This window comes from Notothenia coriiceps, unplaced genomic scaffold (genome assembly GCF_000735185.1).
Source record: "Notothenia coriiceps isolate Sejong01 unplaced genomic scaffold, NC01 NC01_scaffold00001944, whole genome shotgun sequence".
Classification (NCBI taxonomy): domain Eukaryota; kingdom Metazoa; phylum Chordata; class Actinopteri; order Perciformes; family Nototheniidae; genus Notothenia; species Notothenia coriiceps.
In genome coordinates this window covers 54,526-74,677 of record NW_011334645.1, presented here as the reverse complement: position 1 = coordinate 74,677, position 20,152 = coordinate 54,526, and the positions used below count along the sequence as shown (strand labels likewise).

The following is a 20,152-nucleotide window of genomic DNA, read 5'->3' as shown; positions in this document are numbered from 1 at the left end:
TTTATCCATAGATCTCTTCATTTTGCTTTCNCATGGTCTCGTCTGACAGGGGTGCAGTTCTGACGGAGAGCACGGCTCCGGCACTTCAGATAAGGAGCATGCCGCAGTTTTTGCGTGGCTGTGTCTTTAGTTGTGAGCCCAGTGGCGATCTGTCCATCTGTCACACTGATCATACAGTCAATAACTTTGTTGTTATTAGCATCTGGTTAGCTAGCTATGCTAACGAATATAAGAAGCTTTTTTTACAACCAGTGAGGTAAAGGCACATCTTTATATGATCATTATAGTTATAAAAAAAATAAGAAAACAAAGTAAACGGGTATAAAATACTATATGACAGTAAAAAAAAGTTGTTATTAATAAACAAGAATACAGTTTGAAAGGGGAGTGATTTGTAAAATATCCATAAAGAAAAATAAAACGGCTTACAGTTTTGTTTCATATGGGTGTTGAGATGTATCCATAGAGCTCCTAATGTTGCTCTCAAAGTGCACCAGATTGATGCTTTTAACTTCAACATTTAAAAAAAAATCTTCCCAGGGAAGCATGCCCCCCGGACCCCCGCAGAGGAGGTTAGGTCCCCCCCCCCCACTTAAATCATGTTCACATGGATAGGAAACTAAATACATTTGCACACATCTTGTGTCCATATCTTTCTGTTTTGGTGGTCATGCCACACCGTGCACGTGAATGCATGCGCGAGTCATGGTGAGATATCTGGATTAAGAGGTTGCTTTTTCTTTGCACAGCATGAAAGAAAGGCGAAATTAATGGGCTGTGATTTTAGTATTTTTAAGCAGAGGTCAATAATTTGTAGGGCCCTCGGAGGATGTTAAAAAATGGAAATGGCCCTTGAGAGGAAAAAGGTTCCCCACCCCTGCTTTAGGTCAACTCTTTTGTAGCGGTTGTGTTCCCTAACCTGTTGATCATGACAGAGGAAAGAAACAAGAGTCTCTTCATGTTTCCATTATGGAATGATGATTGAAACTAGGCTTTTAAGTTGAAAACAGTTTGGTTTCTGCCAGTCATAATGACATTAAAGGACAGGCGGACACAGGTCCTTATATCTGCTAATGCAAATAGTTGGGTCATTCATGATTCCAGAGGAAGTATTTGTATCATAGGCAAATGTTAAACAAAGGAAATCCTGCTGAACTAGCAACTGATTTTGATAATGGGGTTGTGCTTTATTACCCAGACGCCCTTGTCTCAGGATGATGAGCTGGCTCTGATGGCGGGCTACGCTGCAGCGATGGATGCCTCCATGTCCGAAGCCAGCTCCACTCAGGATGTGACGGCTGCCATGGCCTCAGGACCCAGCAGCCCTCCAGACAGCTCCGAGCCCCAGGGGGGCCCCAGTGGGATGGGCAGGCCCCCGGAAGACTGGGAGAGCCAAACAGGAGAGGAGCTGGAACACACCTCGCTGTCAATGTGTGTGTCTGAGGCCAGCTGCAAGAAGAGACGAGGTGAGAGCTCTCAGAGGATACTGTCAGGATAGTAGTAAGAGGACAGTTATCATAAATATAATGCATACAACTTTTAAAATGCAGCTTAAATATCCTGGAATCACTTAACACACATCTCTTTCTAGCGTATGTCTATTTTATTTTGGGGGGAAAACAGACTAAAATGAGTTAAATCCTAAAGTAAGTTAAGTATTTTCCTGTTTTTAAGATGATCCCGTTTCATTTACTCTTAAGGATTATATTATATTCTCATTATATAATAATGAGAATTCACCATGATCAACTTATTGCGTGTGCTTTTTATCAAAATGGATAAATCCCTATGTATCTCTACCACTGACTACCTGAAGCCACTTGTAAGTGTGGACATGGTGACATATCTTTATAGCCGATTATTTTATAAATGATTATAATTTAAATCTCCAAAATCATATCTCTTGCTCCTCGATGATGCAGTTTGTTTTTGTGTTCTTTTCTCTCTTCCCTTCTTAATGTTTGATCCTTTCCTTTTAAACTGCCGTCTCAGAGGAGAGCAGTGCTAAGCTCACATTATGTCCTGATGAGTAAGTTCCTTCACCAGTTACTTGTAGTATCCTTGGTACTCTAGTATGTGTAGTAGAGGAAGTAGTTATTCTAGAATGTCAAGATTATTTTAAGTTTATGTCAAGTCATTTAGATAATACTAAATCATGTAGTTGATACATTTTAGAACTTTAGAATACCTGTTGTGGGGTTGCACAGTATTAACGTGTATTTTGAGATATTCACTAACAATATGATTTATTTTATCAAAGGTAAGGTATTGTAGCCTCGGACTTCCAGAAGATCACTCTCACGATTTTAGTCTCTAATATCAGATTAAGTGGTTGGATTACAAATCTAATGGCGTTTTTCCGCTGTTGTGGAAATGTGCTATTACACTAGATCAAACATTTCCTCATAGCCTTACTAATAAAGTATTGTTTAGTATATTGTTCAGCCTTCTCCTATATGGAGGATAATGATGTAACCAATGTGTCATTAATTTGTTCTCAATTTAATTATTAGAGCTGTACCAAATAGTTGTAAACTTCAAAGCTTTATTTATAATCTTGCCAGCTTTTATATCTTTTCATTCTGTGAAAACGTAGTATATGTACAGTAAGTAAGTATTTGTGTGCAGTTGCAGATTATTAGCATTATAATATTTGTACTGTTAGATTCCTGTGGTGGCTGCGTAAGATTGTTTCTGGTAGTTTGTTTTAAAGGTTACCTATTATGCAAAATCCACTTTTTCATGTCTCTTCTACATCAACATGTGTCCCCTCTTCTTCATGTCTCTTCTACATCAACATGTGTCCCCTCTTCTTCATGTCTCTTCTACATCAACATGTGTCCCCTCTTCTTCATGTCTCTTCTACATCAACATGTGTCCTCTGTGGAAAGAGACTCTGAAAGTTTCAGGAACAAAGATTCTCTCTCTTTTTGTCCTGATCCATTTCTATAAAAACCTGTCTGAAAATGAGCTGATCAGATTTTGGCCACTTTATGATGTCATAACAATGTTTTGTCTTTTGTAACCATTAGCCAATCAGCAACCAAGGTAACCCCCCCCCCCTTATCACCTGAATCTCCTCCTAGAGCACCATTGAGTTCTTTGTAACCAAATCTCTCTCAGAGGGGCGTGGGGAGGGGCTCCTTATTTTCATCTAAACTAACAGACAGAGAATCAGCACTTTGGAAACAGGGCTGAAACAGAGGGGATTATGGGTAATGCTGCAATGATCTGTTTGGTGTTTCAGACAAACACTTCAGAGACATGTTTTGTATATATCTGAGGCCTATAATATAGTGATGAAAAACAGTATAATAGGGGACCTTTAAAAAAAAAAAAAAAATGTAATGACTACAATTTAAGTAACAAAAAATGTATTTCTTTAGACAACAGCCATTTAAGGCTCTATTCAAGCTCGTAAATAGACATGTTGAATGTAAAACTAAAATGACATACGGTACAACCGTTTTTAGTGTTTTTTCTTTAATCAACCTCATCGTGTCCACAGATGGGCCCAGAAACTCCTTATGTGCTGAAAAGAAGGAGTAATGCTCGCTGTAAGGTTGGACACTGTGGCTGCTCTCTGTTGGTTCGTTGTGTGTTAGCTGGTGAAGACAGTGATAAAGGTTTTTCCAAGTTTGATTTTCATTATCCAAATCTGGACGGACCTTTTACAGACGAAAGACTTGTAGTCAAAGAGAAATAGAATACATTTTCCCCAACCCGTCCCACACACGCAAGATTTTATCTCCATCAATAATCCACATTCTCCAACTAACATAAAGTCATTGCTGCTTTAGCTGTCTTCAAATGTCTGCTTCCTCCAAAGCTTGATTCAGCCTTGAGTGGTGTCGTCTTGACACAGTCCTTGTCTCATGATATCACATTGTATGTTTCCTGTCCTTTATCCCCCTCTACAGGCAGCTTCCTCCAGAAGAGTGCCAAGCTGTTTTTCCGCCGCCGTCACCAGCGCAAGGACCCGGGGATGAGCCAGTCTCACAATGACCTGGTGTACCTGGAGTCTCCGGCCGCCGTGGAGCGGGCCAGCCGCACCGCCACACTCAGCCGCATGCTCACCCGCAAGAGCAGGAAGAGCAAAGCCAACGGCCCTACCTCTACGGGGGAGCCACATGTGTGACCCTGCTCTCCTCAGTCTCTCCTACAACAACTACCATCACCTCCACCTCAAACTTGCACTGGCTAACTCCCTGGCTAATTGACCCCCCCCAATATATACTGGGACTCCTGCATTGTGAATGGGAAAGCTGTGCAAATGGAAAACTGTTTTTACTGTCGTTTCCTGCTACCTGTGAGAGACAGGTGTGTGTGTGTGTGTGTGTGTGTGTGTGTGTGTGTGTGTGTGTGGGGATTAATGGTATTTTGCATGTTTCCTTTATCTGATTTTATGCAACATTTTGAAGTCTTTTAAGTGCTTTTGTGGCCTTGTTACTGACAGAAGGGACCGGCTGTCACTCTTTACCTCACAGACACTGAGGGGGAAGAGTAAACTCTCCCTGCTGCAATCCGTACATTTCCTACGGAGGACCAACAGGACCAAAGATGAACTATAGAGTGGTATTTGTATGATTTGCACAGTTTTGGAATCTTTATTTAAAGTGCAATGACAGGATCTGCTCTGGTGACAGAGATTCATTTTGAAAACATTAACAAAGGGAGACCATCTTTTAAATGTGGGAGATAGTAATACGACTACTTTTTGACACTAAAACTATGAAATATGGTATTTAAATCAGTTCATTCGAAATCCTTGTAATGGTATTCCAAGATAACAAGATCAGAACTACAGCTATATCTACCGTGCATATAAAAGCTGTAAAACGAAGCTATCCGCATAATGTCAGCGTTATGTCTAACATAGAAGTATAAGTCATGGATGATTGGCATGCACAGGGAACATGTTATCATGAATAAGTTATTACCCTTCCAATAGGAAAAAAAAGAACATGAAACTCGGCTAAATGTGTTTTTTTAAATGATATGCAACTTTCTCCTTTGTCTTCCGAAAAGATTCTTCCTGTTCACTACTGTTCACTACTATCATCAGGGTTGTTAATGTGTCAAAAGGGAATGAATGAACCTCTGTGCAGGGACTCGGCCATAACCATCGCATTGGAACGCAGTCTACATTCATTTTATCTGAAAATGAAATTGTTTATTGGATATCTTATTGTTTTTATAAGATGTAACTATGAACGAACACATGAGTGTGAACAGACTTTTTTTTTTTTAAATCCAGCTAATGATTGTATTTTCTTTTTGTGAGCAGCTTTTTGAAGACATTTCTGTCCAACATGTTAACTACTGTTTCTTTAATAAGCGAGTGTACTCAGAGAATGATGCAGCACTAACGGATTGCCTGACACTTTTTTCTGAGGATGATGTCACAGGTGGACTTTTGGTTCTTGAGGCTGCATCTAACGCCACATCAGAGGACTGGAGGACTGTAGCAAACTGTTGAAATGAGACAAGGGTACACCCATGTTCCTGCAACATCAGCAGCATCTATAATCAAGAAGCCTATGCACATAACATATCTGTTAACTGAGTGTTTACATTGTTAGACTATCTGAGAATTAAAAAGCCTCACTCGCTGTTCATGATACTGTCCTGCAGATATACTGTGGGTTGTCATTTGTCTTTTACCATTGTTGACTAATGTCTGTTTTAAAACATTGTGGGCCCAGATTGGGGATGAAGAAAATGTGATTACCTTTGCACTCTGAGTTAGAGATGAGGAAAAGAGTGGTTTTAATCATGTTCAGCTTCAGAGCCTTTGCTAATGGCAGCCTGCAGGCATCTACTGGTGTACATTCAGTAAGCAGTAGTGCTGTGTGTTTAAGAAACTACTTCCTGATGTTTTTTTATTGGCATATGCTCTGTGCACAGAAACGGACCGACTTAGCTGTTGTTGCAGTCATTTCCCTGCAGGGATTGTAACTAATATAAACATTGAGGTAATTCCTTTTCAGCAATAAATATTGATTAAAGTACTGAGTATGTGGTAGTGAGTGCTCCCCATTGATCCTGTGTCTTTAAAACTGTACATGTTGATTTGCTGTTCCACTTCTGGTGCTTAAATTAGGTCCTCTTTCAATATCTATTAAATGTTTTTTATCAGGCTATAGCAAATGATGTACTTTTGAGTGAAATCATATCTCACTCTTAAAAATGCATAAAGTGATTTTGAAGAGGTATATCTTCTAAAAACGAAAAAATTGCAAGTGTACTAATATTTGCTCATTTAGAAAATCGAGAATTGTTTTTATGTGTTTTTTTTTTATCATTCTAGTGTTGCAAAATCCATCATGTTTTCTTGTGTCATGATAAAAACATTTATTTGGTACTTTATTTGAAGAGCAAAAATATAAATATATATTTAAATGAAAAACGGCAGACATTTCCACTTAATTAAAATTATGTATTATAGGACTATGGCAGAGCAAAATGGCTATCCGAGAGTACCATTTTATTATTATTATCAGCTGTGCCAGCTACAACAAAAATATAGGAAATAATAATCCCTTAAAATATATAATTATATATATTATTGTAAGGGTTCATTCAGCATAAGGAGTATTTTAAAATGTGTTACTTTGAGCACATTTGACTGAAAAGACTTCTGTAATTTTACTTATAATGCAGTACTTTTATAGCAAACAAGCAGCCTACAAGTGATATTTTTTTCTAAATTATTTTTTACAAGGTTTTGTGGAACTTAAATGACAATTAAGAGGTATGTTCTTTTAAATATAGTTTTTGCTTAGTAAACTTCAATACAACCTCAAATTTCCTAGTCGAAGCTTAATTGAGTTGCATTTGCATGCGCCTACATTCCCCACAATGCACTCGGCTCTGTTCATTTCCGGTCCTGCGCCGTTTCTGGAGCGGATTGGAACCCGGAGTCAGGATTCGCTAAATGAAGGGTCTTCTGCAGGAAAGGTAACGTGTTTCTCTCTAAATGTACATCAGTATTTTACAAAATGGCGCCGCAGTGTTATAGTCCAGGTGCAGCCGCAGTGTCCGGGTCGCTCAGAGCTCTTTCCCGGCTCTCCATCTGCTCTCTGCCGGCCTCTGAACAGCAGCGACTCCGGTTTGCTGGTTTGCGTCTCCGGTCCATCCGCCATGCCGACTGTTCTTTGTTACATTTCAGTGAAAAGGAGCCGCTCAGATCGGAGTTAAAACCCGGCTACAGTTTGGGAGCGACTCAAATCCTGGATCCCTGGACTGCAAAAACGTTAACATGCATCCTCCAGCTGTAGCTATACTGGAAAACAGCTCATGTTTTTCATGATGCCTTCAGCCTGGAGCTCTGAGGCACTGCAGCTCCGTGTCTCGGGTTATGTGTATGCACTCCACACATAACCCGGGTTATGTGTATGCGGGGGGGGGGGGGGGGGTTACTACTAGTACTACTAGTACTACTACTACTACATTCTGACACTCTTAAAGTAGTTATTTGATATAAAGACACATATTTCAGAGACGATCTGGAGGAAATACATGCTAGTTGGCAGACCCTAATAATGACATGATATTTTATTATGTTTTTCTTCCTTTTTTAGGTTGGCATAATGGCTGAGCAGACGCCAGATGAGTTCATCTGTGAGTATGAGTCCAGCTGCTGCATTCACTGACTGTGTGTGTGTGTGTGTGTGTGTGTGGTACAATTTACAAACGTATTCACAAAGACAGATACCAGGAGTATCACATATCAATTCCTCAAGCTGTGCTTTAAAATGATGCAGGGGAACCAAAATGCTCATTTTTTATATTTGTGTATGTGTTGCAGGGTGTGAGGACTGTGGCCAGTACCATGACTCTGAGTGTCCCGAGCTGGGGCCCCTGGTCACTGTCCAGGACTCCTACGTCCTCAGCAGGGCCCGGTGAGTGACAGCTCTGACTGCCGTGGTTCCATCCATTTCACTAAACAGTGTTCAATTCACAGTGTGATTCCTGCAAGCTGCAGACATGTAAACTGCTCATAAAGCCCCCCTTTAGGAGCAGCCTGTGTATGTGTTATGATATTTCAGACCTTGAGAAGAGATAGTTTGTGTGTACAGAGCGCAGTGCAGATTCTTCCCTTTCTGGCAAACACGCAAATCCACATTTTATTTTGCATAAATGCCTTAATATATAATCGACTAACTGTATATTTAAAAACATTATATTAAATACTAAGGAAATATAATGGATCTTACTTGAGTATATTTAGGTTTCTACGTATGACGCACGCTTGTCCATGTTTGTGATTGGTCAAATGTTGCTAACCCCGTCCCTTTCAGGTGAACGCGCTCTCAGCCGGACAGAGAAACCCTGGTTGATTAATACTGAGTTAATAACCAGCGTCGTAGGACCGCTTAGCGAGATCGCGTTTGTTAGGGTTAGTTAAGCCGGGTAAATCAAACATATCCAGGGCCTGTTGAACTGGCTTCGTCGTACAGGGCACTGGAGGCAGTAACGTGTAACTCAGCAGAATCTGAGAAGAGCAGCACCAGCTGCAAAGAGCTGTGCCTTTTACTGTTTACTTCACTGTGTGTCCCTTCATTAGAAACGCTGAATAGAGATCGAGGCTGCTACGTTTAACCACACACACACCTCTACACACTGCCCGAGTATTCCCCCTATTACTCGTTTTATGAAGGAGATGTCCGCTCACCAGCATGATGTGTGTTTGTGCTCAGCTCCGCTCTGTGTGTGTTCGGTGTGTTTGTGTGTGTCCGACACCGGCATTTGTTTTCAAATTACCACAAACAGTAATTTACACACACCTGGTTCTCTATAGTTATATGTGAATTCCCAAGTGAAAGAAATTTGTTTAATCTTAATCTCGATGTAGTGCTATAGTCCTGCCGGAGTGCACCAGAACGAACGACACTATCATAAACAAATGCCTACACACACACACACACACACACACACACACACACACACACACTCACACTCTCACACACAGACACACACACACACACACACACACACACACACACACACACACACACACGCCCTGGCGACCTGACATATTCTTCATAAAACTAATAATATGGCGTAATAATCGGGCAGTTCGATGTGTTTTACCATTAAAAAAAAGTATCTCGTGCGAACGAAAAGTATATTGTGCGCACAAATGAATAACGCGTGGCCTCGTTTTATTAAATTGAGGCCACGAATTACATCTCGTGCGCACAAATTTAATAAAACGTGGCCTCGTTTTATTTATTTTTCTCTCTATGAACCCTCCAGGGCTCCGTAGGTTTCTTTCTTCTCTATTTTTATTTTTTTATTTAGAATAGTTTTCATAGTAGTTTGCTCCTTTTTTCAAAAACAATTAAATGTACTGTATGCATCGCTTTACACCAAAGCTAATTCCTTTAACCTGATTCAGATTTTGTGTTTTTGCCGTTTTAACGAGAATACTCTTCTTGTCCTGGGTCAGGTCGTCTTTACCGAGCAGCCTGGAGATCAGACCGGGGTCCGATGGACAGGAGGGGGTGTTTGTGCTGCGCCGCCTTGTCAAGAGGACCCGCTTTGGGCCCTTTGAGGCTAAGAGGGTCCCCCATCTGGAGCAGGAAGGAGCATTCCCTCTGAAGGTGCAGCCCGAGAAGCCCTGAACAGTTTGTGTATCTACTGGTTTTAATTTGATGTATTAGAATTCTCTTTACCAGGGTCAGTCTTGTCCTGTAAAGAAATGTCGGTTAGTTGTAGGATTAATCTACAGCCTTTTTCCTGCTCAATACCAATTATTTTTCCCAATGTCCTGATTTTTTTCCTGCCTCAAATATATACATATTTTTTAAAATATGGCAGTTTCCATGATATGGTTTAGATCAGGGGTGTCCAAACTTTTTTCACTGAGGGCCTCATGCAGAACATTTACAAAGGGCTGGCCCCTCACAAGATGTGAGGTATTCTGCCTCAAGTTAAAATATAGGTTAGCAAAATCAATCGAATGTATAGGTAAATGATGCTTGACACTAGAACATGCTTTAAGAAAATAATCTGTCTACAACAGCTCTCCATAGGGTTTCATTTATTAAGTTACAAAAAAAACTGGCAGCTCCTTAAAACAGAAGTTTCAGATGTATTAGAATAAGGGGAAATAGGAAGGGCATATTTCAAGCTTACTATGTAAATAAGTTTTTTTTATTTTTTTTATCATCTAAGATTTGTTAGAAAATGATTTCAACTTTTAATTGACTGAATTTATTTGAAAAGTAGGCTTATTAACACATGAATACTGTGTATTATATTTTACATATATATATTAAGAAGTATAATCAAAGTGCATTCTAAATTCAATTTCCTGATTTAATTATAACAATTTTTAAGTTGCACAGTCATCCAACTTAGTAAGAAACACTTGCTGCTCTGCTCTGAAATGAATGTGTGCTAACCGGCCGTCCTCCAATGCTCAGATCTTCCAGAAGGACTCCGTGGTGGTGTGTTTGGACTCCAGCTATGAAGAAGACTGCAACTGGATGATGCTCGTGCGCCCGGCCTCTGAGCACACACACCAGAACCTGACGGCCTACCAGCTGGATGGGGACGTGTACTTCAACACCTCGCAGGTGTGTGTCCATCCTGAACCTGAGCCTTTCAGAATTGTGCTGTGGGTCCAGATTTAGGGATTAATCGGCTCATTTATTTTCTCACACAGGATTGGTGTGAAGTAACTTTTGCTGTTTGATTCCCAGGATGTGCTGCCAGGAGCAGAGCTGAGGGTGTGGTACGGAGCTTTCTACGCCAAGAAGATGGAGAAGCATATGCTTAAGCCTCCACTCCAACCAGCACCTCCACCAGGTAGGTGACATCACAACACAGCAGAGCAGAGGTGGGAGAAGTACTCAGATCTTGTACTTGAGTAAAAGTAAAAGTACTCAGATCTTGTACTTGAGTAAAAGTAGAAGTACCAGAGTGTAGGAATACTCTGTTACAAGTAAAATACCTGCAATCAAAATTAAACTCAGGTAAAAGTACACTAGTATAAGCATCCAAATATAGTGAAAGTAGCGACAGTAAAAGTAGTCATTGTGCAGATTGGTCCATTTCAGAATAATATATATGATATGTTTTATAATGATTGATCATGAAAGTGTTCTCAAAGCTGGTAAAGGTGCAGCTAGTTTGAATGACTTTGTATACTGCAGGGTAGCTTGTGGATTTACTCCAGGTGGAACTAAAGTCTGATTTAACATTTGATTATATTTCACATCATTCATCCACATCTGTAAAGTAACTGAAGATATTGAATACATGTAGTGGTGTAAAAGTAAACAATTTAACTCTGAATTGTAGTGGAGTAGAAGTACAACGTAGCAAACAATTGAAATACTCAAGTATTGTACTTAAGTACAGTGCTCTAGTAAATGTACTTAGTTACTTCACACCACTGCAGCACTGATGCGTTTCATGGCCACAGTGTGAGTTGCGTCTTATGGATTTTCTCTTTTTTAATTCAGAAGTACCAGAGACCTCTGAGGAAACTGCAGCCTATGTGCCCCCAGTGGCTGAAAAGAATCTTGCAGGTGAGGTCATTAAAAACATTGAGCACCTCCATCAGTCCATATTAGAAATGTCCTTTTCTGTGAGTCACAGAGAAGCTAAGTTAAGGGTCTTTAGCTTTACATTGCAGTACATGGAAGTTTTCATCTTTTTCTATCCACATGGAGTCCAGCATGGTGATGTCTGACTGTTAACCCCCCTCTGGCCGGCAGAGAACGCACTGCTCAAAAGTTTGAGTTTTTCCCTCTCCGTCACCATGAACATTTTGCACGGCAGCTACTTTACACGACTGTAATCTATATACAATCATATGTATATATGCTACTGTAATGTAATATATATTGGGTATTCTTTCTGGTTAAGGTCCTTTCTGCTGTAGATATGTATATAAACTTGCTGTTTATTGTATTGTTTTGTTTTTATTTGATTTTGTTTATAATTCCACCCTTTAATTATTTGAATGCCTGCTGTAACAGCATCATTTCCCAATTTGCTATGAATAAAGTATCTATCTATCTTAAAAAAATCTTTAAGCTGAGGAAGTGCTGCATCATGGTAACATGCTCTGATTCCCCTTCAGGCAATCTGCTGATTCATCTTGATGAGGTGAGGACAGCAGCGGTGCTTCCTGTCGACCCGCTCCTGCCCCAAGAGGAGAGCCTGATGGGCCCCGAGGAGCAGGAGGGCGGCCCCCCCGCAGCTCAGCCGGCCCCAAAGAGAGCGCAGGGCCGGGGCAGGAGAGCTAAGGGACGCCGGCCTGGAGCCGCTGCTACTGCAGGCAGACACAGAGGTGAGGGTAACAGGCAGACAGGCAGACACAGAGGTGAGGGTAACAGGCAGACAGGTAGACACAGAGGTGAGGGTAACAGGCAGACACAGAGGTGAGGGTAACAGGCAGACAGGCAGACACAGAGGTGAGGGTAACAGGCAGACAGGCAGACACAGAGGTGAGGGTAACAGGCAGACACAGAGGTGAGGGTAACAGGCAGACACAGAGGTGAGGGTAGGCAGACAGGCAGACACAGAGGTGAGGGTAACAGGCAGACACAGAGGTGAGGGTAACAGGCAGACAGGCAGACACAGAGGTGAGGGTAACAGGCAGACAGGTAGACACAGAGGTGAGGGTAACAGGCAGACAGGCAGACACAGAGGTGAGGGTAACAGGCAGACACAGAGGTGAGGGTAACAGGCAGACACAGAGGTGAGGGTAACAGGCAGACAGGCAGACACAGAGGTGAGGGTAACAGGCAGACACAGAGGTGAGGGTAACAGGCAGACAGGCAGACACAGAGGTGAGGGTAACAGGCAGACAGGCAGACACAGAGGTGAGGGTAACAGGCAGACACAGAGGTGAGGGTAACAGGCAGACACAGAGGTAGGGTACACAGAGGGGAGGGTAACAGGCAGACACAGAGGGGAGGGTAACAGGCAGACACAGAGGTGAGGGTAACNATACTGTATTCAGGGCGACTGTGGCTGTGCGGGAGTGTGGTCGTCTTTCAACCAGAAGGTTGTGGGTTCGATCCCAGCCCATGCAGTCAACATGTCCATCGACATGTTGACTGCATGGGCTGGGATCGAACCCACAACCTTCTGGTTGAAAGACGACCACACTCCCGCACAGCCACAGTCGCCCTGAATACAGTATATTCATATGTGTATATTCATATGTGTCAGTGATTTCATGTCAATTCGGCGAACATAAACATAAATGATCGTGGTGAAGATGATGATTAAATTAGGATTACAAATCGAGAGCCGGGCTGCATTTCCTCCCGTTAGTTTTTTTCGAATAACAAAATTATTTTGTTAAATAACAACATGGTGATGTTTTGTAAATGATTACATGTCTCTTATTTAGCACAGTAGTATTATATCCGTAACATATGGATCTTAACAAAGTTCCGCTGTACATCCAGCGTACTGTATCTGACTTTATTTCACATGAGCTCCAGTGTGGAACCCCACTGCACCCCCTGGTGGATCAATGATCCATTGCAGCTGGCTTCATTATAATTACATTTATCTATCACGGGGGCGGTCTCAAGTCAAACTGGAGGTTTTCCCTTGAGCGAGGGCAGATCACGTACCAATCACGGCCCTCGCGTTTCAAACTGTCTGAAATGAATCGCTACATCTGTATAGTATTTTATACCTGTTTACTTTAAATCTCTTATTTTTGTATAACTATAATGATCATATAAAGATGTGCCTTTACCTCACTGGTTGTAGAAAAAGCTTCTTATATTCGTTAGCATAGCTAGCTAACCAGATGCTAATAACAACAAAGTTATTGACTGTATGATCAGTATGACAGATGAGCAGATCGCCACTGGGCTTACAACTAAAGACACAGCCACGCAAAAACTGCGGCATGTGTACGGCTCTGGCTCGTGTTGTGTTCAAGGACCCTGACCTTGGGCAGGAAAAACAGGCACTCGCTTGTTTAATTCTTTTGCGGTCTAGATTTCTTTAATTCTTTTCTTTTTTGCGTGTGTTTATAAATCACCTCGAGGGCCGTACCAAATGGTCTCGCGGTCCGTATACGGCCCGGAGGCCGGAGGTTCCCCACCCCTGACCTAAACACTGGCTAGCCCTGCTGTATAATACCATATATTATGTTCGTATCATTTTTCTTATTCCATTTTTTTCTTTAATCGTTTATTGGACATCTTTATTGGACGTCTCTTTTGTTTATATAAAGATCTTTATTCTATTTTATTTGTGTTACTGCACATTCTTACTTTGACTTCTTATTTCATAAATGTAAACAAATATATAGATTTATACTATGTATTCATATTTTTTACGTTTACTTTATATAATTCACAAATGACTGTCACCCGATTTTCCCAATATCACCCAAAACTCAAATCCAATTTTCCCATATATAAATAAAGTATTCTGATTATGATATATGTTTAGTTGGTGGAACTGTTCTACTGATGTGAAGTGTAAAAATAACCAGTGAGGTCCTCTGCTGGAACTGTTCCTTACTTTGGCGATGCCAGAGATGATGATGGTGCTCTTCTTCACCGGGGACTTGAGCTTCTGCTTGGCGGACTGGTGCAGCTGTCTGATGGCGGCCTCGGCCACGGGGTCCGTGCCGTTCAGCATGAGCAGCTCCGTGTCAGAGGAGGACAGGGCCTTGCTGACGGGGCCCCCCAGCATGGTGGCGTGCTCGGACACACACCGCTCCGACAGCTTGGGCCTGATGGTCGCTGGCCTCTGAGCAGCATCTGAGGGAGCACATCGTTAGCTTCACCCCACAAACATCTCCTACTGAGGCATAACCATGTCTGCTAACCAACAGGCCATCACTATTGTTTATACTTTTCAAAATGAAACGTTTTTTCATCACACTTACTAATTGCTGCACCTATTGTTGTGTAGATGTCGGGTCATGTTCATGAAATGGTCTGATTCTAATTGAGATTATTGACACACAAAACATATAGTTGGGGACAATCTTTGCATTGCATGTTTGAATCTAAATGTTTGAATATATACCTCTTTATTACATTATTTATAAAGTATAATCAAGTTTTAGATATATCAAACATAAACCTTTTTATTACTGTTTTCCTTTTGGGGGATTCCGTGTGTACCTTAAAGGTAGGAAACACTTTTGGCAGGTGAGTTCTTTGTTGTCAGAATTGTATTGAAATAGTTTGTTGCCGTTGTAGGGAAACGTATGCACCACTAACGCATCTTCTAAATAGTCATTTAAGAATTGAGGTTTTCTTAAAAGGTAAGCTTAGATTTCTCCATGCACTCTAAACACAAGGTAAATAATGTGTGTTAGCAAGTTAACATTACTGCCATGTCTTTTCTTCTAGCTAGGAATGATCAAAAGGTGCACCTTGTGTTTAGAGTGCATGGAAAGCTCAACCTGAAGTACGGATTGGTTTCACAGGGCCCTTTTTCTATAGATGTAGAAAAAAAAATGTAAAAAATGTATTTTTACATATTTACTTTTAAAACACAGGAGAGAAAACAAAAACATCAGACTTATAACAGATCACCAGATGTTTTTCACTTGCCCTTAAGGCTTCCATAATGATGAGACATGTCTTCTCTGAATTAGGTTATCATTGTCAGATCTTTGCTGTTGAACAGTTTGTGTTGCTGTACCTGTGTTGAGTCCAAGTGGGAGGGGTCGCCCTGGCTTGCTCTTCACTGCAGTGATGGTGGTGACCACCGTGCCACAGGGCATTACAGTACGGTCCATCTCCACCCTCTTATTGGAGGCGGGGGTGGGAGGCAGCCAGGACCTCACCTCACTGGGCTCCAGGTAGGTAAACTGAAGGGGTAAATCACCAGTTAATGTTCTATTGTGCAGATGAAACCCTCAGAAAGAAGAAGATCATTCAAATGAATCTATTATAACGGGGATGATGGTCTTACATCAGTAGTAAGTGATCCAGTCACTACGTCTTTGGTCATGAGTGCAAATGTTTGCTGTCCTTTGGGCTGCTTCCTTACGAGATCAAACGGCACCGACACCTGACCAAGTAATGAATCTAACAAAACGAAAACACACATGAATAAAATAACTCTTAATCACAACGAATACAACACAAACATGAAAAGCAGTTAGGTCATTACTCTCTTGAGGTTGTCCATCATTCCTTAACTGAATGATGAGCTCTTTTGATCGTCCATTCAATTCACTGGAAAGAAACAAAATAAAAGACAAGTTCAAGATAAGATAGAGAATGCTGATATTGATCGATAATAATATTTGTAAACAGTGATAGTTTGCAGTGCTTGGTAAACTTACAAGATAAAGGGCTGGTCCCAGGATGGACTGGCTGTGTTCTTCAGCACGGAGGTGTTAAACCTCTGTGGAGGATCGTCTAACTGCATCACACACAGGGGATTCATGTTGCCTGCAGACACAGCAGGAAACAGTCAGCATCACAGGAACATGACATGTACCCCATTGTATGCCCCTGCCAACCAGTCAAGATGTAGTTTATATCCACATGTTCAAAATGTTATCACCTCAACAATTATAACCCTAACCCTAGCATATCAATGCTTGAGTTATGACCAAAAACATAACTTGACCTTCAGGGGCCAAAAGCTGATATTTGAATCCAAATGGACATAACATTTGATGAATTTCCCTTCAGGCTTTCTGCAGATATTGTGTTTCAGGAGAATCAGAAGGAAAACACATAAACATAATGCTGCCTCAGCACGGCGGCATAAAACCACAATGTGGGTTCCAAGATCTAACACTAAATGTTTCAGGGGATCTTTTGACAGCTTATCACATGAAATGCAAGATATCATTTTGCCTTAGTCACTTCCTCTATTTCACAGAAGGGAGGTCAGCGTTTATTGTAAAGATTAATTATGCAAAAGTTAGAGGAGAGTCAAGTACTGAGGGCTCTTCCTCAGCACATATGATGAATTGTATTACATGGAGCTCTTCAACTTAACTTTAATTAGCCAAAAGCCAAAGGCTCACATACTGTGAAAGCTGTTTCTTAATGAACACAGCATCAGCAAGATCCTTAAAGAAACCCACTGCAGCAGCCCTGCTTTTGGCTTCTTCCACAGGAAGCCTCATGAGTGGAGCTAAGCTAAGTATAACCAGTTTCACTGAAAGGGCAGAACACAGATAATGAAGTGTCAAACGCTGTGTCATGTCTCTGCTGTACAACATCAAGTGTTAATAATAATAATGCATTTTATTTATATAGCGCTTTTCAAAACTCAAAGATGCTTTACAGTATGAGGGAGGGTAGACAAACAAGGACAGGCAAACAAATACATATAGTAAAATAAAAAATAAAAAACAAAGGCATTCAGGAGGAAGTTGATTGAGAGGGGAGGGGGGGGCTTATGGGTAGACAGAGTTGAAAAGATGTGTTTTGAGGCGGGACTGAAAGACTGTGAGGGAGTCACTCAGAATCACGGAGATCTTGGGGGAGGGAGTTCCAGAGCCTAGGAGCTGCCACTGAGAAGGCTCTGTCCCCAAAGCTGCAGAGTGTGGATGTGGGAATGGATAGGAGTCCGGCTGCGGTGGATCTGAGGGACCGTGGGGGTTGATAAGGAGTGAGAAGGTTTTTGAGATAAGGGGGGGCCAGCTGGTGGAGTGCTTTGTAGGTGAGGACCAGAATGTTGTAGTTGATGCAATGGGAGACAGGAAGCCAGTGGAGGTCTTTGAGGACTGGGGTGATGTGATGCCATGATTTGGTATGCGTAAGGAGACGTGCAGCAGCATTTTGAACCCGTTGGAGTCTGTTGAGGGATGTAGTGCTGATGTCGTAAAGAAGTGAGTTACAGTAGTCGAGGAGGGAGGAAATGAAGGCATGGATTAGTCATTCGGCTGCGGGGCGGGTGAGAGAGGGTAGGATTTTTGCATTATTGTGGAAAAATTAGGTGTTGACTGTTTGGCGGATGTGAGGTTCGAGGGAGAGGGTGGGGTCAAAGATTACGCCAAGGTTGTATTCCTGATTGGAGGGGGAAACAATGATGCCATCAATGGTGAGTGTTATGTTAGTGACCTTGCTGAGGGTGGATTTGGAGACGATTAGGAGGAGTTCTGTTTTGTTGCTGTTCAGTTTGAGGAGGTTATGTTGCATCCAAGTTTTAATAGCTGTCAGACAGGAATCGATGTGGGTAAGGGGTGGGCAGGGTTGGGTTGGAATACATGTAACGGCGTTACATAATCAGAATACAAAAATCAAGTAACTGTATTTAGCTCGCGTTACATTTGAAAAACAAGTAATCTGATTACAGTTACTTTTGTAAATCTGAACTGAATACATTTTGGAATAACATGTCTGTGTNTTGAAACACTATTACCGTAAACAAAAATACAATACTTTTTAAATTGCAGTGTTTTATTTTATAGTTAAAATACTATTAACTTAAACAAAAATACAATGCTTGGAAATTACTGTTTTATTTTACAGCTATAACACTACTGCCGTAACAAAAAATAAAGTAATTAAATATTACTGTAATACCAAATAAAGTAAATGCTATTTACTGTGTTTCATTTTACAGTTAAAACACTATTACCGTAAACACAAATACAGTACTTGGAAGTTACTGTGTTTTATTTTACACTGTTACTGTAAATAAAAACTTGTAAATACTGTGATTACCTTTACAGTATTTAACTGGCAACAATTGACAAGTTACTTACTGTAATTCATTTTACAGTATTTAACTGGCAGCAATTGACAAGTTACTTGCTGTTATTCATTTTACAGTATTTAACTGGCAGCAATTGACAAGTTACTTACTGTAAAATGAACTACAGTAAGTAACTTGTCAAGTGTTGCCAGTTAAATACTGTAAAATGAATTACAGTAAGTAACTTGTCAACTGCTGCCAGTTAAATACTGTGAATTTCACGGTACGTTTCTTACAGTGTACATCTTATACAGACATAATTAGTTATGTTAGACATGGAAGTAAAGCTTGATGAAATACTAAAATGTTCTTAGTTTTACAAAAAAGTAAATTGTCAATCTTATTGTACAATGTGTGTTTCATAAGACTCAAAGGTCTATATGCCTGATTGAGGCGAGTATTTCTCCACTTCCTGTTTATAAACCATGTTATATTTCAGAGAAGTGACAAAGCTTTGGTACAGTACATTGGCTGCACAAAGGGCATTATAACTGAAAAACACTTCATAGAAAAGTCCACAATATGTTCTGGTTCATCAAAACTGATACATATTTAAAGTGCCGTGACTCAACAGGTTCAGCAGATTGTCTTCATCATAGGGTTGGTGGTTCGATAATGTGGTATAAATATTTTCTCTATTTGAAATGTCAGGTTTTGACATTCGACAAAAAGAAATGAAAGATATTCAATTTACAATAATGTGGAAAAATTATTCCGCAAAGTGAGGTTAAGCTAAACTTAGAAAAGTATATTTATTTAAAAGTGTTAAATGCGATTGAAGGAGTTTAAGGAGTTTTATTATAACACAGTCATTGGGTTCAACAGTTCCATGCATGCATCGTGAGTTAGGTATAATCATATTTTTATTATTGTAACATTAGATCTAAGGGTACAGGACAGATGGCGTCTTATAAAGAAATGTCCCAAATGTTCTGTTCACACATTGAGTTTTTTTATAATAAAAGATGAACGTGAACATAGAGCTTTATGGGCCAAATATATCATATATAATGACTCACAAGCGGCTTTTCTATTGTACACAGATTTTTTTTGTTTATCATCATCTCTCCCACTTACGATTGGTGTGATTCTGAAGGCCAACAAAGAACGGCTATCATTGGTGTTGGAGGCAGGCAGAGCTGAACTGGAAACCATGGCAACACCGTGCTTGCCTCTCTAATCCCTTGGCCCTGCCAGAGAGTAGACAAATACCTGCGCAAGCCCGGGCCTATTCAACACCTGCATAAAAGAAAACCTTTCCAATCTGCACGATATGAAATACACCGGGGAGCAGCATTTCTGACGTACAGTATCTCCATGTCACACAGCACAACAGACAGGTTGGCTGTAACTGCATCCTCGACTGTCTGTCTGTATAATTCTCCTCATAAAGCATGTACAGTGTGGAGACACCTTTTTATTATGGGATATAATTTATGTTGCATGTTGATTTGCTTTTTTTAACTTCATGTAC

At 40.8% G+C, this 20,152-nt stretch overlaps 3 protein-coding genes across 3 annotated transcripts in view; 2 read left to right on the top strand and 1 right to left on the bottom strand.

Annotated features, from left to right (window-relative positions):
- The first annotated feature begins 993 nt into the window (after positions 1 to 993).
- LOC104964811 (C2 domain-containing protein 2-like) lies at positions 994 to 6,011 on the top strand. Its single transcript, XM_010793690.1, has 2 exons — positions 994 to 1,466; positions 3,921 to 6,011. Exons 1-2 carry the CDS (start codon positions 1,175 to 1,177, stop codon positions 4,136 to 4,138), a joined length of 510 nt encoding a protein of 169 aa, XP_010791992.1. The 5' UTR covers positions 994 to 1,174; the 3' UTR covers positions 4,139 to 6,011.
- An 850-nt stretch (positions 6,012 to 6,861) lies between these two features.
- On the top strand, positions 6,862 to 12,405 carry LOC104964838 (PR domain zinc finger protein 15-like). The gene is made up of 8 exons (XM_010793726.1): positions 6,862 to 6,960; positions 7,584 to 7,623; positions 7,811 to 7,904; positions 9,455 to 9,608; positions 10,434 to 10,586; positions 10,713 to 10,818; positions 11,478 to 11,543; positions 12,101 to 12,405. Exons 1-8 carry the CDS (start codon positions 6,862 to 6,864, stop codon positions 12,403 to 12,405), a joined length of 1,017 nt encoding a protein of 338 aa, XP_010792028.1.
- A 1,941-nt stretch (positions 12,406 to 14,346) lies between these two features.
- LOC104964829 (C2 domain-containing protein 2-like) overlaps positions 14,347 to 20,152 on the bottom strand; it is an 18,886-nt gene continuing 13,080 nt past the window's right edge. The window contains exons 6-10 of the mRNA XM_010793714.1: positions 16,304 to 16,412; positions 16,129 to 16,193; positions 15,928 to 16,043; positions 15,655 to 15,823; positions 14,347 to 14,759 (exon numbers count right to left, since the gene is read on the bottom strand). Coding sequence (XP_010792016.1) covers positions 14,347 to 14,759; positions 15,655 to 15,823; positions 15,928 to 16,043; positions 16,129 to 16,193; positions 16,304 to 16,412 — 872 coding nt within the window. The remainder of the gene's footprint in view (positions 14,760 to 15,654; positions 15,824 to 15,927; positions 16,044 to 16,128; positions 16,194 to 16,303; positions 16,413 to 20,152) is intronic.

What these genes read in the sequence shown, in the direction of transcription:
- LOC104964838 (XM_010793726.1), top strand. Translation starts at nt 6,862, where the DNA reads ATGCACTCGGCTCTGTTCATTTCCGGTCCTGCGCCGTTTCTGGAGCGG. An exon ending in TACGTCCTCAGCAGGGCCCG is followed by an intron (nt 7,905 to 9,454) that starts GTGAGTGACAGC and finishes GTCCTGGGTCAG; the next exon opens with GTCGTCTTTACCGAGCAGCC. An exon ending in TGTACTTCAACACCTCGCAG is followed by an intron (nt 10,587 to 10,712) that starts GTGTGTGTCCAT and finishes TTTGATTCCCAG; the next exon opens with GATGTGCTGCCAGGAGCAGA.
- LOC104964811 (XM_010793690.1), top strand. Translation starts at nt 1,175, where the DNA reads ATGGGGTTGTGCTTTATTACCCAGACGCCCTTGTCTCAGGATGATGAG. An exon ending in CAGCTGCAAGAAGAGACGAG is followed by an intron (nt 1,467 to 3,920) that starts GTGAGAGCTCTC and finishes CCCCCTCTACAG; the next exon opens with GCAGCTTCCTCCAGAAGAGT.